We start from the raw sequence: 14615 nt of genomic DNA, 5'->3' as shown, positions 1-14615 counted from the left end.
GGTGCCCGTTTTTTTTTGTTTTTTTTTTTGTATTTGTATTTGTGAATATACCCAGGAAACAAGTTGTTCAAAAGAGGTAGGATTAGGGGCGCCTGGGTGGCTCAGTTGGTTAAGCAACTGCCTTCGGCTCAGGTCATGATCCTGGAGTCCCGGGATCGAGTCCCGCATCGGACTCCCTGCTCAGCAGGGGGTCTGCTTCTCCCTCTGACCCTCTTCCCTCTCATGCTCTCTCTCATTCTCTCTCAAATAAATAAATAAAATCTTTAAAAAAAAAAAAAAAAGAGGTAGGATTTGCAAATATTTCCTCCCAGTCCATGGCTTGTTTTTGAAGTGGGAAGTTTTTATATGTTTGTACAGCGAAATTTATCTTTTTAAGGGATCATGCTTTTGGTGGGACTATATTGTATTGCTTTAACAGGCAGTTTTGTTAAGCTTAGTATTTAATTTTGGCCACTTCTGGAGGCAGCTCCTGTGGTGTGGGGGAGCCCCAGGAGGGGTAAAGATACCACCCATTTCTTAAATGATTCTCAGAGAAAACTTGTCACTGTGGTAACTTTGCCATTTTGGGAAGATTAATCATGACAGGACATGTGAGTTGTAATTTGCCCCCTGAATTAAAGTAAAATGCCCTGTGAATTATAATAAACTGTGTTTCACATTTAACTAGTTTTCTCTGCGCTGTTAGGCATTTGAATGCCGAACTTCTAAATTAGAAATTTCCAAGTGTTGGGCGCCTGGGTGGCTCAGTTGGTTAAGCCTCCGGCTCAGGTCATGATCCCAGAGTACTGGGATTGAGCCCCCTATTGAGCTCCTTGCTCCGCGGGGAGGCTGCTTCTCCCTCTGACCCTCTCCCCTCTCATGCTGTTTCTCTCTCAAATAAATAAAATCTTTAAAAAGAAAAAATAGAAATTTACAAGTGTTATTGCCCACTAATCTGAAAAGGCAGCACGTTAACAGGTGATTGTGAAGAGCTTGGTACCTGCTCAATGCTCCATTTACCCTTCCAGATCTAAGAAGTCTCAGGGGCGCCTGGGTGGCTCAGGGAGGTAAGATTCAGACTCAATTTCGGCTCAGGGTCTCAAGATGGAGCTCTGCCTCGGGCCATGCTGGGCGTGAAGCCTGCCCATGATTCTCCCTCCACCCTCTCCCCGTCTCTGAAGTCTAGGGGCGCCTGGGTGGCTCAGTTGTTAAGTGTTCCTGTGTTCCCTGTCTGGCTGCGTACGTCAAATAAATAAAATGGGGTGCCTGGGTGACTCACTCATTAAGCGTCTGCCTTCGACTCAGGTCATGATCCCAGGGTCCTGGGATCGAGCCCCGCATTGGGCTCCCTTGCTCAGCCGCAAGCCTGCTTCTCCATCTCCCACTCCCCCTGCTTGTGTTCCTGCTGTCGCTATCTGTCAAATAAAGTCTTTAAAAAATAAAATAAATAAAATCTTAAAAAAGTCTAGCTTTCCTCTTCTGAAGCATTAGATTTCGTATTTCCACCCTCAGTGCCTAATGCTACCTGCAAAATATCTCCGGTCTCAGTTTCTTTACACAAAGCACAGAACTCCTGGTGTGGCAAAGACCAAAATAGCCCACCTACCCCACAATGATGAGACTGGTTTTAAGATGGTGACAATTCCATACTTTGCAGCTGAATTAGACAGTGTAGGTCCACTGAGCAACCTTGGGCCATGATGGTTTTGAGAAATACACCTATACAGGACTCTCAAGGAAATTCCTGGAGAGCGGTAGGTAAAAACTCATCCACGAAGGACAGGTTATAATCCAACCATTGTGGAAAGCAACTGGAGCATGGCCAGTCTTCTCTTTCAAGCCCCGCTTTGCTTGCCAAGGGCCTGCCTCCACAGCAGACACACACTGCAAAGACACCAACTTTCTTTAAAAATAATTTATTAGTTTTGGATCACAAAATACAGGGAAGGCACAAAGGCAGTGCCTGAGACCCCTTGGCTGTACTTCCCAGGCTATGCATCTGGAACTACCTCTGTGTAACACCAGGCTGGGCCCCCAGCATCCTCACACCCTAACAGCTGCAGAGTATAGCACCCGAGCCTGCGGCCAGTTTAAGCACACCCCATTCACGACACAGGACTCCCCTCCAAACATTCTCCAGATCTCTTGCCAACAGTGAAATAGTTGCTTCAACTATCAATTTCTTAGAACTCTCAGAAATGAGTAGGTCACAGGCAATTATGCCTCAAAGCTCTTAGAGTTTAACCTTTTAAGAAGGCCTTTCTTAATTAACAGCAGTGACTAAAGCCCTTTCTGTGTTCCCAACATTTTAAGTCCCAGGCTGCCTGTGGCTCCAGACAGCAGCCCCTGGGGGTCCCCCATATCCTAGGGCGGCGATGGAGGAAGGGCAGGCCAGGCCAAGCATGAGGAATAAACAGTCAATTTTATTGGGCTCAGACCAGGAGTCCATGGGTCTTGAGGACCTCTGTGTATTTATCGATTTTCTTCTCCACGTTCTTTTCAGCCTGTTTCCGTAGCCTCTGTGGGGTGAAGAGGACAGATGGTGGTCAATGGCTGCTACCCAGAACCTTCATCATCCCAGGAACCCAATTCTACTCCCCGTCCCAAGGTGGGCCTCAAGTAGAGGCCTCCGGGACCAAACAAAGACCACTGCGTCCAGAGAGTTCACCCACAAGGCCCTGCCCAGGAGTGTGGTGCCCTTGGGTTCCAGGCCATCCTCACCATGAGCTGCTTCTTCTTCCGGTAATGGATTTTGGCCTTCTCCTTTCTCTTCTCCTCCAGGGTGGCTGTTACTGCCTGGTACTTCCAACCAACCTCATGAGCCAGGCGCCCCAGGTAAGCAAACTGTGGGGGAGGGAGAAGAAAGAAGTCCTAAGAGCAAGCAGAGTCAGGGTGGCTGTGGGACAGGGAGCGGACAAGCTGTCCTAGGTGACCCAACTTTCCCCAGCAGGCCTAAGTTCAAGACACAGCCACCCTGGGGGCTCCCTGCTCGTGCTGGCATCAGCTAAGCCAATGGCATTTTCGGCACTGCCCACAGCGGCCTCCGCAGACCATCGTGAGAAAGAACCATCACGTGCCAGTCTCGGGCCTCAAGCTCGCCCCCTAGTGAGACGACTCAGTGAAACCCGGAACTTACCTTCCGTGTAGGCTTCAGGCGCACCACCTTGAGGGCAGCAGGAACCACCATCCGCTTTTTCTGTTAGAGAAGGAGAGGGGCTTAAGAGCCCTGGAGTAAGGGACAGCAGGGAAGAAGGCTGGCTGGAACAGCGTCTCAGACAGTGCTGTTCTCACGAGGGTCAAACAATGTAGGTACAACTGCAACATCACGGACGCCAGACACAAATGCTGCGCAGATGGCCCTCGAGCTCACCTTGTCGTAGGGCGGCGGGATCCCATCGAACACCTTGAGCCGGTCCAGGGCAGCCTGGCCTCGCTTGGTCTTGTGCGGCAGCATGCCTGTGGGTGGAGGGACAGCAGGCTTGCTCCGCGGGGCTCACGGGGACCCCGCACCCCCCCCCAGGCACACCGGCGGCCTCAGATGGTAGTGCATGTGGAGTCATCTCATGGTCGGGGAACTCGAACACAAGTGGGAGAAGTCCTCATCACTGGCCACCCATCCACCTGCGGTCCTCAGGCCCAGCTCACCTCGCACTGTCCGCCAAAAGATGCGGCTGGGTGCTCGGAAGTGGTACGGACCACGGGATGGGTTGGTGTTCATGCGCTTGCGGAGGAAGGCCAGGTACTTCACTGGGGAGAGAGAGGGTGCGAGGCCTCAGACCCCAGCCACACGCTAACTTCTTCAACACACACATCCATACTCGCAAGGGCCTGTTAGGGAACGCAAATGAGCACTTCCCACCACTAGTAGGCTCACTTTTGGAGCCAACGAAGGCTGCCAATCTCCCAGGTCCACCCTCTCCAAGTCTTCTCCCAGATCCTAACTTACGCTTGTTTCTGTAGAAATTGCCAGAAATGTTGATGCCCTCACAGCGCACGACTACAACCTTCCGGCCTAGAGGAAAAGAAAAGTGAGGCAAACAAGGACAAAGGCTATGAAGCCACCCAAGGGCTCTACCTACAAACTGGCCATTACCCACCTGCCCGGTTACTGCTGAAGATTGGAAACAGGGTTCCTTCCCCTGTGTGGAACTGACCACAATGCACAAGAAAGCCAAGGCCCCAGCAGAGCTGGATTTGTGCTTAAATTAACAGCCCGACAGGAAAGGATTTTCCATCTCGGAGCCCCAGACCCCAGGAGAGGGAGAAGCTGGAAGGTCTCAGAGCGGTGCATGGGGTTATCTCACGGTCGTGAGACTCAAACGAAAGATGGTGACTGTTGCTCATCACTGACCGCTGGCTGGGAATCACACCCAGGGGAGCTGTGGGCAGAGCAGACTTACCCAGAAGCACCTGTTTGGCCACGATGGCCGCCAGGCGGCCGAGGAGATGGCCTCGGCCATCGAGCACCAGGACCTGGTGGAAATAAAGTGAAAAGGCTTAGACACACCCTCAGCTTTGACTCCCCACCCTAAGCAACCCATGCTTTTTTACTCGTTTCTTTCACCGTATCCCCCAGAGTGCCTCCTATTCATTAGCAGGCCTGGAAACTAAGACCCAAGGTCCACTGTACAGATGTGGCCAAGAAAGCAAATGGCTGTTTCGGTGCAAGGAATAATACAAAGGCCTTTCCTCACATCTCACTGCCTTAAGAGCCAGAATTCTTAAGCCCCGATTACATTCAAGGGTGAGAGGATAAGCTGGGATTTGAACAAAGGCTGGCAAGACTATCCATTGATCCAGTTAGAATTTATAATCCCTGATACAAAAGTTGTGGAATCCCAACAGACCAAATACTCTCAAGGGTAAAAGTTTCCAGCATAAAATGATTAATAAAGGAAACAGGTTCAGAGTGGGTGAGGCTCTGCAGAGTAGTCAGGAGCCTGTGCGGTGGCTTATGCTGAATTTAGCTCTGCATCCCTGGCTGAACCGCTCAAAACCAAATCCTCAGCTTCTTCACCACGAGTCAAGTCCCCACTCTTACCGAGTGCTTGTTATATACTTGTGATTGTTGGAAGGCAGAAGGGTACAGAATCTAAAGCCAGACTTCCTGACAATGTGACTTTGGCTAAAACTCTCCAGCTTCCTCACCTGGAAGATGAGGATAACAGTATCTGCCTCAGGAATATTACGGTAGTTAACCGAATGACACCAAATATAAAGCAAACTGCGTCACGCACACAGTAAATGCAGAAAACACGTGTTCCACGAACTCTACCAGCTTCCTGACTCCACGACCGTGCTTTTTCCTTTCCTATTCACACGGACACCCTTTCCCGAGCCATCCCCTCCTTTACATATAAGAAATTAAGAGGAGAAATCCAGGGACTCGGAGCGAAGCTTCTGCTGTGTCCCTCGAGGGCCCCCAGGTGGTTACGGGAGCCTTTTATCAGTGCTCTAGCCTTTAAAGTATCCGTCACCCCAAAGAACAAGGTAAGAGCAATTCGTCCCTGGATGTCCTGTAGGCAGGAACGCTCCCCCACTGCGTAAGATCTCCTACCAAAGGGGCCAGAGCTCCAGGACACGGATTGGCACTCCCACGAGGGTGAAGCGACGCGCGCCTTGGGTACGGCGGGAGCGCCCTCCATTTTGGCCAGTCCTCGGTTTCCCATCGCCCCGAGGCAGCCCAGGCGTTTTCCGCGCGCTTCCCCGTCGCTAGGAACACACAGGCCCGATTCGGCCAAAGCCCGGCCGAGACAAAAGCAAACGAGGCCTAATTTTAAAGTAACTCTCCCCGTGCTGGGAGCCGCCATAATCGCCCCTAAGGAAGGGATCCTGCCCCATTTTAGTCAGCCCCAGGCCAAAAAACCGTCCCAGTTATCTCCTATTCCCCCGTTGCAGACTCCTTTTAGGCCCAAAGCTTCTCATTTTGCTCAATTATCGAGTTTAGGCTTCACAACACACCTACGAGGGGAAAGAGGGCCCAACCTCGTTCCGGCCTGCAACCCACCCAGCCCCACGCCTCCCCGGCCCGCGCGGAGCCCGCACCTGCCCCTCCGCCATCTTCGACAGCCGCCTGGGAAAGGAGGAAGATTCGGCGCAGGGTTTCTTATCCCTTGAAACAGGGGCGGAGGAAGTGACGCCGCATGGGCTGTGCGGGCAGCTTCCCGTCTTTTCATTGGCCCAAGTGTCTTGCGCGTGCGTAGAGGGGCCCCGCTGGAAGGCGGGTCGTCTTCTGACTGTCCAATCCGGGTCCAACCTTTCCCATCGGCTCTTAGGCAGCCATTGCTGTGCGGGGCGAGAGATCACGTGGGGTAGGAAGCGGCTCTGCTGGGGCGGGGCTGGCCAGCCTGGGCCGCCATATTTTTGAGGGGCTGCTAGTCTCCCTCTTCGGGGTTGCCAGGGTGTCTGCGGTGGGGGGAAGCGCCGTCACTCGCTAAAGCGACAGCCGGCTGCAGGGCACGTGGTGGCCCGCAGGGGGCAAGTGGGCTCTCTGTCAAGCGCTCAGTCTAGGCTTAAAGAATTCCGGTGCCTGTGCTGCCTCCTTGTGACCTGGCCGAACCCGCGGCCCTGTCTGGGCCTCAGTGTCCCCATCTGTAAAACAGGCGGAAGTAGTTTTCCCTATGAGATCCAAGAGTGTGTGAGGGAATGACTTCCTGATGGCTTCTAGGCCTTCGCTTCGGCTGCGTCCCTTGCCTCGGATGTCCTCCCCTCCAGCCCCACCTTCAAAAATCTGGCCTGTCACAGCCCCAGGGCTTTTTGGTTCAAGAGTCCTTTCCTCCCCAGCGCCTCCCGGGATCTCAGGCTGGGTCAGGTATCCAACCCCCCCCCCCCCGCCCGGGCTCCCGGAGTGCCTGTATTGCTGCCGTTAGAACGTGTGTCCTGCTGAACTGAGGCGCCCTGGGTCCCGTGTCTTCTCCCCCATAGATCAGGAGCCCCGACCAGGGCGGGTTCTGACGCCGTCTGGGTCCGAGCACTGCTGCGCACTGGCTCTGGGCCCCGGGAGGTCTCAGAAAACCGGTACCGGATGAAACATCGCATTCACTGAAAAACCAGGACTCACACCCAAAATGTCCCGCCCGCACCCTGTCCCATCTACAGACAGGCCTGGCCCGAGCTGGTAGAAAAGGGTGATTTATATACAATTTCCTGGGGACAAGGACTTTGTACAGAGGGGGATAGGTGGGGCTGGGGCTGGCGTTGGGGACTGGCGTTGCCTCCATCCTGGGGAGAGAGTGAGCAGGGCAGCGCCATCGAGGAAGGGACCGGTCTCTAGCTGACTTCCTCTGAGTCCCAGCTCTGTGTCCTCTGGCAGGTGACTCGTCTCGCTGGGCCTCAGTGTCCTCTGTAAAATGAGACGATAGATGTGTCTGTCTCACTGGGCGTCTGGGGATCCACGGATAGAGAGGAGAGCACCAAGCTCAGCTCTCTGCACAGACTAAGTACTGAAAACAATTCCATTTCCAATGAGTGCCCGCTATGTGTTAGGGCATCACTGTCCATCTCTGCAAAGATGGAAACCATGACACCTGTGCTCTCCCACAGAGCCACAGAGCAGCCACGTGGGAATACTGAGTACTCCAAATGCGCCCAGGGCAACCGAGGAGCTGAGTTTTACATTTTACCCAATTTAAACTTAAACTGGTAGTGTGCTTATTAGGAGAGCAGGAAAGCAGAGTGAACAGGAGCAAGGATGCGAGGAAAACTTCCCAACAGATTACCTTTTCCAAAAAAATTGTAATAAAAATTCCTGTACAGAAAACAAGTGCTGAAATGAAAAATCATTTAAACTTAGAGACTGATCCTGGGGAACGCCTGGGTGGCTCAGTCGGTTAAGTGTCCGACTTTTTTTTTTTTTTTTTAAGATTTTATTTATCTGAGACAGAATGAGAGAGACAGAGAGCACATGAGAGGGGGGAAGGTCAGAGGGAGAAGCAGGCTCCCCACCGAGCAGGGAGCCCGATGCGGGAGTCGATCCAGGGACTCCAGGATCATGACCTGAGCCGAAGGCAGTCGCTTAACCAACTGAGCCACCCAGGCGCCCAAGCGTCCGACTCTTAATTTTGGCTCAGGTCATGATCTCAGGGTCGGGGGATCTCGTCCCACTGGGTGTGGACCCTGCTTAAGGTTCTCTCTCTCAGGGCGCCTGGGTGGCTCAGATGGTTAAGCATCTGCCTTTGACCCAGGTCATGATCCCAGGGTTCTGGGATTGGGCCCCACATCGGATTCCTGGCTCAGCGGGGAGCCTGCTTCTCCTTCTCCCTCTGCCTCTCTCCCTGCTCATGCTCTCTCTCTGTATCTCTGTGTCTCAAATGAATAAATAAAATCTTAAAAAAAAAAAAAAAGAACCCTCTGGGCCCATCAAGAACCCACTAAGGCCTCCCCAGCTTCCTCCCTCCTGGACCCACCTGCCTCCTGCCTCCTTTCTTCCATCACTCACCTCCTCGGGCTCCCTGCTGCCCTGGGCAGGAAGTCCCAGCTCCCTTGCTTGGTGTTTGAGGCCTAGATTTTTCACACCCACACTCACACCCACCCCAGGCTCGCTCACAAGAGTTACTGGAACACCCAGAGCTTTTTCACACCTGGGGGGCTTTGCAAAGGTGGTCCTCTCCGCCCACTTCAGGAGGGTTCTCTCCTGGCTTGCAGACTCCTGCAGCCAAATATCTCCCCTGGGGCCCCTCACGCCCCCTAGGTCCCCAGTGAGCTCACCCTCTTTCCCTAATCTCCCTGCTCCCCCAGATTTCCCACTGGGCCAGACCCAGGGTCGTCTGTGCCACCTGCCCGAGCCTGCCAATCTTCAGCGCTGTCCTTCTTGATCCCTGACCCCTGACTCTGCCTGTCCCCTCCTCCCTGTCCCCATGGTGCTGGTCCTGGCCCTGACTCAGGCCTTGTCCTCTCTCCCTGGACCCTCACCCAGCCTCCAGTCTGTCCCCCCTCATGACCCCAGCCCCCCTCCACTCCCCTCCCAACAAAGTCCAGGGTTCTCAGCCTGGTGAAGGATTCACCAAGCTCCACGAGCCACAGGGGCAGCCTGTCCTGGAGACTGGAGGTGCAGGTCACCTGTGGTCACCACAGGGCCAGCGCCACCCCTGCAGACCTCCCCACGCCCTCTGTCCACCTCCAGACTCACCTGCTCCCCAGGGTAGGGCGTCCTCCACCCCCTCCTTCGCCAGTGCAGGCACCCGGCAGCGGACATCAGCAGGAGACCCACGGGCAGCAGCAGCACGAGGAGCAGCAGAGGGGCCTGGGGGGCCAGCAGGGCTGTGGCCTCCAAGGCCCCGGGGCTCCTTGGGGGCAGCAGCGTGGAAGAGTCTGAGGGGAGAGAGGAGGCTGGGTGACGGAGGAGAAGGGCTGGGCCAGAGAAGGGAAGGAAACAAAAGCAGGCCCGGTGCTGGCTGTGTGACCTCAGGTGGGCCGCCCACCTCTCTGTACCTCAGTCTTCTCATCTGTAAAATGGGGATATTCATTATACCTGCTGCATAAGGTGGTCACAAAAATTAAATGAGTGACCACACAGGAAGTTCTTAGAACAGCATGGCACCTGGTCAGTTTGCATTTTCTATTACAATTGGACACATAGATTTCTAGCGCTTATATATCGATTTGTTTATTCTTCTTTTTCCTCCCGTGGGCTGTGAGCTCCCTGTGGGCACCAGGGACCTTCTCTGTCTTTTTTATTGGCAGAACCTACTACTTAGCACTAGTTAAATAATATTATAATAGCTCAATTTCATACATTAAATATTTGACCAAATGACAAATTGACAAATAATAAAATAGTCAAAGATCCCCCCCAATTTTGTTCCCTCTATACCCTCACCCAGCTGCTCTCTTTTCCCCTCGCTTGCTGGACTCCCGGCACATGTGTCTCTTCACTGTTCCTTAAACAGGCTTCTGCCTCAGGGCCTTTGCACAGGCTGTTCTCTTGTTCCCAACTCTCAGTACCTCTCCAGCCACCCACCTCACACCATGATTCCATCACCCTGTTGTAATTTGCCTGCATGGGGCTCATTACCCTCAGATATTTTCCTGTTAATTATTTGCTCACGTTTATTGTCTGTCGCCTCAATTAGCATGTCAGCCCCACATATGCAAGCACTTGGATCTTGTTCTGAGCTGTGTCGACAATGCCAAGCACCCAGGAGGTAGCTAATAAAATGCGGTCAAATGAATGAAGAGTCATAAATGTAAGTACAAATGACCAATGAAGCTTAATACAGAGGGCAAAATGATCGGAAGTGTGGGGAGAAAGTGAGAAAATTAGAGGGGGTGGTTTTTAAATATCCCTCTCAGGGGCGCCTGGCTGGCTCAGTCGGTAGAGCGTGCGATTCTTCATCTCAGGATCGTGAGTTTGAGCCCCATGCTGGGTGTAGAGATTACTAAAAAAAAAAAAAAAAAAAAAAGAACTCGACAGATCTGGTAACAAATACAAGGACAGAAAGCCTCCGAATGATACCACAGTAAGGTGGGGAGAATATGTACACACAGATTCAACCCTGATCCTGCCAAGAAAATTAACCTATTTTTTTCTTTTCCTCCTAAGACAGGGTCAGTTACAAAACTGGCAATGTACTTGGCCACAAAGTAAACCTTTTTTTTTTTTTTTTTAATTTACTTATTGTAGAGAGAGAGAGAGAGCACGAATGGAGGACCAGGAGAGGGAGAAGCAGGCTCCCCGTGGAGCAAGGAGACCACTGTGGGACTTGATCCCAGGACCCTGGGATCATTACCTGAGCCGAAGGCAGACGCCCAACTGACTGAGCCACCCAGGTGCCCCAAAGTAAACCTTAATATGCTGAAAAAATCAAGTTTTCACAGGGCATAGTCTCTCATCATATTCTGATTACATTATTTCTCATTGATCCTTTAGAGCTGTGTTCAATCCTGCAGCCTTTTGCCCCGTGGGGCTATTGACACGTGGTCTCTGGTGAGTCTGAATTCCCATGTGCTTTCAGTGTTAAATACACACTGGTTCCCAGAGACTTAGAGGACAAACGGATGTAAAATATCTCACTAATTTTTAAAAATACAGTATCAGGGGTCCACCTGGGTGGCTCAGCCAGCTGAGCATCCCATTCTTGGTTTGGGCTTAGGTCTTGGGGTGTGAGATTGAGCCCCGAGTGGGGCTCCGGGCTGAGCACCGAGTCTGCTTGAGATTCTCTCTCTCCCTCTTCCCCTGCCCCTTCCCGCTTGTGTGGGCACTCTCTCTCTCTCTCAAATAAATAAATAAATCTTAAAAAAATAATAAAAATAGGGTGCCTGGGTGCCTCAGTCACTAGGCGTCTGCCTTCAGCTCAGGTCATGATCCCAGGGTCCTGGGATCAAGTCCCACGGTGGTTTCCCTGTTCGGTGGGAAGCCTGCTTCTCCCTCTCCCACTCCCCCTGCTTGTGTTCCCTCTCTTGCTGTCTCTCTCTCTCTGTCAAATAAATAAATAAATAAATAATCTTTAAAAAAAGTACAGCATGGGGGTGCCTGGCTGGCTCGGTCTGTGTAGCATGCAACTCTTGAACTCGGGGTCATGAGTTCGAGCCCCATGTTGGGGATAGGATTGCATTAAAAAAAATAATAATAATATTAAATCTAAAATACAGTATTGAGTATATGTTCAAACAGTACTCCTTTGGAGACATTTCGGTTAAACTAAATTTGTGATCTCAATGATGAGCTATTAAGAATAACTTTAAAATTATGAAGTCCATTAACGTCATTATAAAGAACAGATTCGTGGTTGCCAAGGGCTAAGGATGGGAATTATTAGAAGGGGGTCAAGTTAAGTAGTTTTACTGTGGCGGGGATCACAAGAAGCCACACAGGTGAAAAAATTGCAAAGACACATACGCTTTTATGGAGCGAATTGCGTCCCTCAAAATTCATACACGGGAATCCTAACCACCCCCCCACCTTGGAATGAGACCTTATTTGGAGATAGGGTTACACAGAGAATCAAGTTAAAATGAGGTCATCAGGGTGGGCCCCCCATCCCACATGACAGGTGTCCTTGTAAAGAGGGGAAATCTGGACACGGAGGCATGCACAGAGGGAGAAGGCCATGCGAGTGTGAAAATGGCCATCGACAAAGCCAAGGAGAGAAGCCTGGAACAGAACTTTCCCTCAGAGCCCTCAGAAGGAGCCAATCCTGCCCACACATGGATTTCAGACTTCTGGCCTCCAGAATCGTGAAACAATCCACGTCTGTTGTTCCAATCACCCAGTTTCTGGTACTTTGTTACGGCAGCACTAGGAAACGAGCAAGCACGCGACTCGTAAAATGGGAATAAACTCTGTGGATTATACGCACGGACTGGACCCCTCTCGTATTTCTGGCTTTGCTATTGTGCTGTCAGTAATGGGAAGCAAAATGCAACCCTGGGGCTGGGGAGGCTGGGTAAAGGGTGTCCAGGATCCCCCCCATACAATTTCTTTGTACCCTCCTTTGAATCTAGAACTATTCCAAAAGACAACGTTTTAAAAACAAAACCACCAATCATTTGCTACGAAAATAACGAATGTGAAAATTCCGGAAAAAAAAGTGAATTCACTAAAAAAAACCAAAACACCAAAATTTCAAAAATCTTGGTACTGGAGAATTTGCCCTTACATACGTGACTGTCATTGTATTTCTTTCGGACAGGGCTGCCTTGGAGAAACAGGCAGGGATTATTGTTCCCTTGTCAGAGATGGGTAAACTGAGGCCCAGATAGAGGACTGAACTTGGGGGAACACGCCCAAAGTCACACAGCCAGTGGGAGCAGGGTGGGGTCTAGGCTGGCCTGGGCAGAGGGGGTGAGGGGCTGTGGGATGGGAGAGGTGGTGGGGGGCTGCTGAGGGGCGCTGGGGGCCGTTACCCGGCTGACACTGCAGCTGCAGGCACCCAGAGAAATTCCTGCGGGTGATCCAGGGCTTCAAGGCCGTCAGCTGCTTGGAGGTGTCCTGCAGGAGGTGGGAGACGTTGGTCTGGACGAAGCGAAGACAGCTGGGGAGGGGCTGGGGGCAGGGGAGGGAGATGTCACCAGGGTATCACTCCCACAGTCTGCTCAGGCCAAGGGCCTTCCCTGCCTGGCAACGCCTACCAGGGCCCCGTGAGGCCTGGGTCACAGAGAGAGAGTTTGGACCCCTGCCCCCCAGGTGGCTAGGGGAGAGAACCCCTCTGCAGCGCCCAGCAACAGGGCCTGAGAAATAAACTCAGAATCGGTGCACTGGGCCCAGGACCCCCGCCCTCCTTCCGTGCCTAGAGAAGTGCTCTTTTCAGCAAGGGGGTCCCCAGGAGGACCGGGGTTCCAGCTCCACCTCCCTTGGGTGGCTAGTCAAAAGAAATCTCCAGCAAGGCCTAGCAGAGCTTGGCTTCCAATCCCTAGGAAGGCAACTCGCTCCCCTAGCTTGTCCCCCAAGTTCAGGGCTGACCTGGAAGGCACATAAGGTGACAAAGTGTATCTCCGTGTTGACAGCCTCCAGCAGGATTTGCAACCGGGACCCGGCCACAGCTTTGAGCCGTTCCATCCAGCGCTGGGCCAGGACCAGGCGCCAGAAGGCTCCGCAGAGCTCGTCCTGGGAGGGACAACCCAAGCTGGGGGGGCGGCCAGCAGAGGGGGCTGGGGGCTGGAAGGGTGAGGGGCTGGGGCCAGGAGCCCTGCATCCCCCGGGGGAGGAGGGGGCAGGTCAGCCAACTGGTCCCCTGAGGGGTGGTCTGTCCTTCCCACCTCTGCCCCAGCCCCTCCTATCTGTGACTCACGTCCTGCAGGTTGGAGGCGACAGTGACTGGGTAGTCCTGAAGCAGGTAATCAGACTGTGGGAGAAAACGGGGTCAGGCCTGGCCCAAGACAGGAGGAAACAGAACTATGGAGATCCAGAGGGCGGGGGAGAGGGACCCAGAGAGAGGGGGATGGCGAGCCAGAGGGGGAGGACAGGGACCCAGAGAGAGGGGGACAGGGACCCAGAGAGAGGGGGACAGCGAGCCAGAGAGAGGCAGACAGTGAGCCAGAGAGAGGGAGACCGCGAGCCAGAGAGGGAGGACAAGGACCCAGAGAGAGGGGGACAGGGACCCAGAGAGAGGGGGATAGCGAGCCAGAGAGTGGGAGACAGCGACCCAGAGAGGGAGGATAGGGACCCAGAGAGAGGGGAACAGGGACCCAGAGGGAGGGGGACAGGGACCCAGAGAGAGGGGGACAGAGAGCCCCAAAGGACACCTCGACAGGGTGGCTCAGCCCCAGTGACAGAACCTGGGCCTCAGAAAGGCCCCCGGGGAGGAAGGGACAGGGCCCTCACCAGCTTGTGGATGGTGAGCGCAAAGGTGGAGGAGACGGGGCTGTGACTGAAGGAGCAGTCAGGGGTCCCGCGGAGGCCGGGGCTGAGCAGCAGCAGGAGCAGCAGGGAGGTCTGTGGGCGCGACACAGGGTGGCAGGGCGCCCTCTGTTGGCTCCATGAGCACCCCTCCCCTGGGCCCCCCCAGCCCCCACCCGTCTCTCGCCCCTCTTTCTCCCTTTCCAGGTCGCACTCCCTCTGGCCCAGGGCTCAGCCCTCCTCCTGGCTCCTGTGTCCATCCAGGACTGGCCTTCCCTGGTTTCCTCTCTGCTGCCCTTTCTGGCTGCTCTCCCCATTTCCCAGCTGCGCCCAAGGCTCGGCTCCTGCTCACCTCGGCTGT

At 53.4% G+C, this 14615-nt stretch overlaps 2 protein-coding genes and 4 non-coding genes across 8 annotated transcripts in view; all 6 read right to left on the bottom strand.

Annotated features, from left to right (window-relative positions):
* Positions 1–2382: 2382 nt before the first annotated feature.
* Positions 2383–6275, bottom strand: RPL13A (ribosomal protein L13a). The gene is made up of 8 exons (XM_006749275.3): positions 6025–6275; positions 4380–4452; positions 3926–3991; positions 3625–3726; positions 3350–3435; positions 3116–3175; positions 2701–2823; positions 2383–2498 (listed from the first exon to the last, which is right to left on the bottom strand). Exons 1-8 carry the CDS (start codon positions 6037–6039, stop codon positions 2412–2414), a joined length of 612 nt encoding a protein of 203 aa, XP_006749338.1. The 5' UTR covers positions 6040–6275; the 3' UTR covers positions 2383–2411.
* LOC115937748 (small nucleolar RNA SNORD35) lies at positions 2971–3057 on the bottom strand. Its single transcript, XR_004072994.1, has one exon. It is a non-coding gene; the product is annotated as a small nucleolar RNA SNORD35 (small nucleolar RNA).
* On the bottom strand, positions 3244–3314 carry LOC115937746 (small nucleolar RNA SNORD34). The gene has a single exon (XR_004072992.1). It is a non-coding gene; the product is annotated as a small nucleolar RNA SNORD34 (small nucleolar RNA).
* On the bottom strand, positions 3508–3592 carry LOC115937744 (small nucleolar RNA Z195/SNORD33/SNORD32 family). The gene has a single exon (XR_004072990.2). It is a non-coding gene; the product is annotated as a small nucleolar RNA Z195/SNORD33/SNORD32 family (small nucleolar RNA).
* LOC115937745 (small nucleolar RNA Z195/SNORD33/SNORD32 family) lies at positions 4251–4333 on the bottom strand. Its single transcript, XR_004072991.1, has one exon. It is a non-coding gene; the product is annotated as a small nucleolar RNA Z195/SNORD33/SNORD32 family (small nucleolar RNA).
* An 819-nt stretch (positions 6276–7094) lies between the features above and the next one.
* The window catches only part of FLT3LG (fms related receptor tyrosine kinase 3 ligand), an 8557-nt gene continuing 1036 nt past the window's right edge, over positions 7095–14615 (bottom strand). The window contains exons 3-8 of one of the 3 annotated variants that reach the window (XM_006749274.3): positions 14240–14350; positions 13707–13760; positions 13379–13522; positions 12823–12961; positions 9107–9288; positions 7095–7321 (exon numbers count right to left, since the gene is read on the bottom strand). In XM_006749274.3, coding sequence (XP_006749337.1) covers positions 7112–7321; positions 9107–9288; positions 12823–12961; positions 13379–13522; positions 13707–13760; positions 14240–14350 — 840 coding nt within the window. In that variant the 3' untranslated portion in view covers positions 7095–7111. The remainder of the gene's footprint in view (positions 7322–9106; positions 9289–12822; positions 12962–13378; positions 13523–13706; positions 13761–14239; positions 14351–14615) is intronic. The other 2 variants (XM_081807262.1, XM_081807263.1) reach the window with 2 other exon arrangements.

Source organism: Leptonychotes weddellii, chromosome 16 (assembly GCF_054177405.1).
Source record: "Leptonychotes weddellii isolate Sample4059 chromosome 16, ASM5417740v2, whole genome shotgun sequence".
NCBI classification, from domain to species: Eukaryota; Metazoa; Chordata; class Mammalia; order Carnivora; family Phocidae; genus Leptonychotes; species Leptonychotes weddellii.
This window is presented reverse-complemented; position numbering and strand designations above follow the sequence as displayed.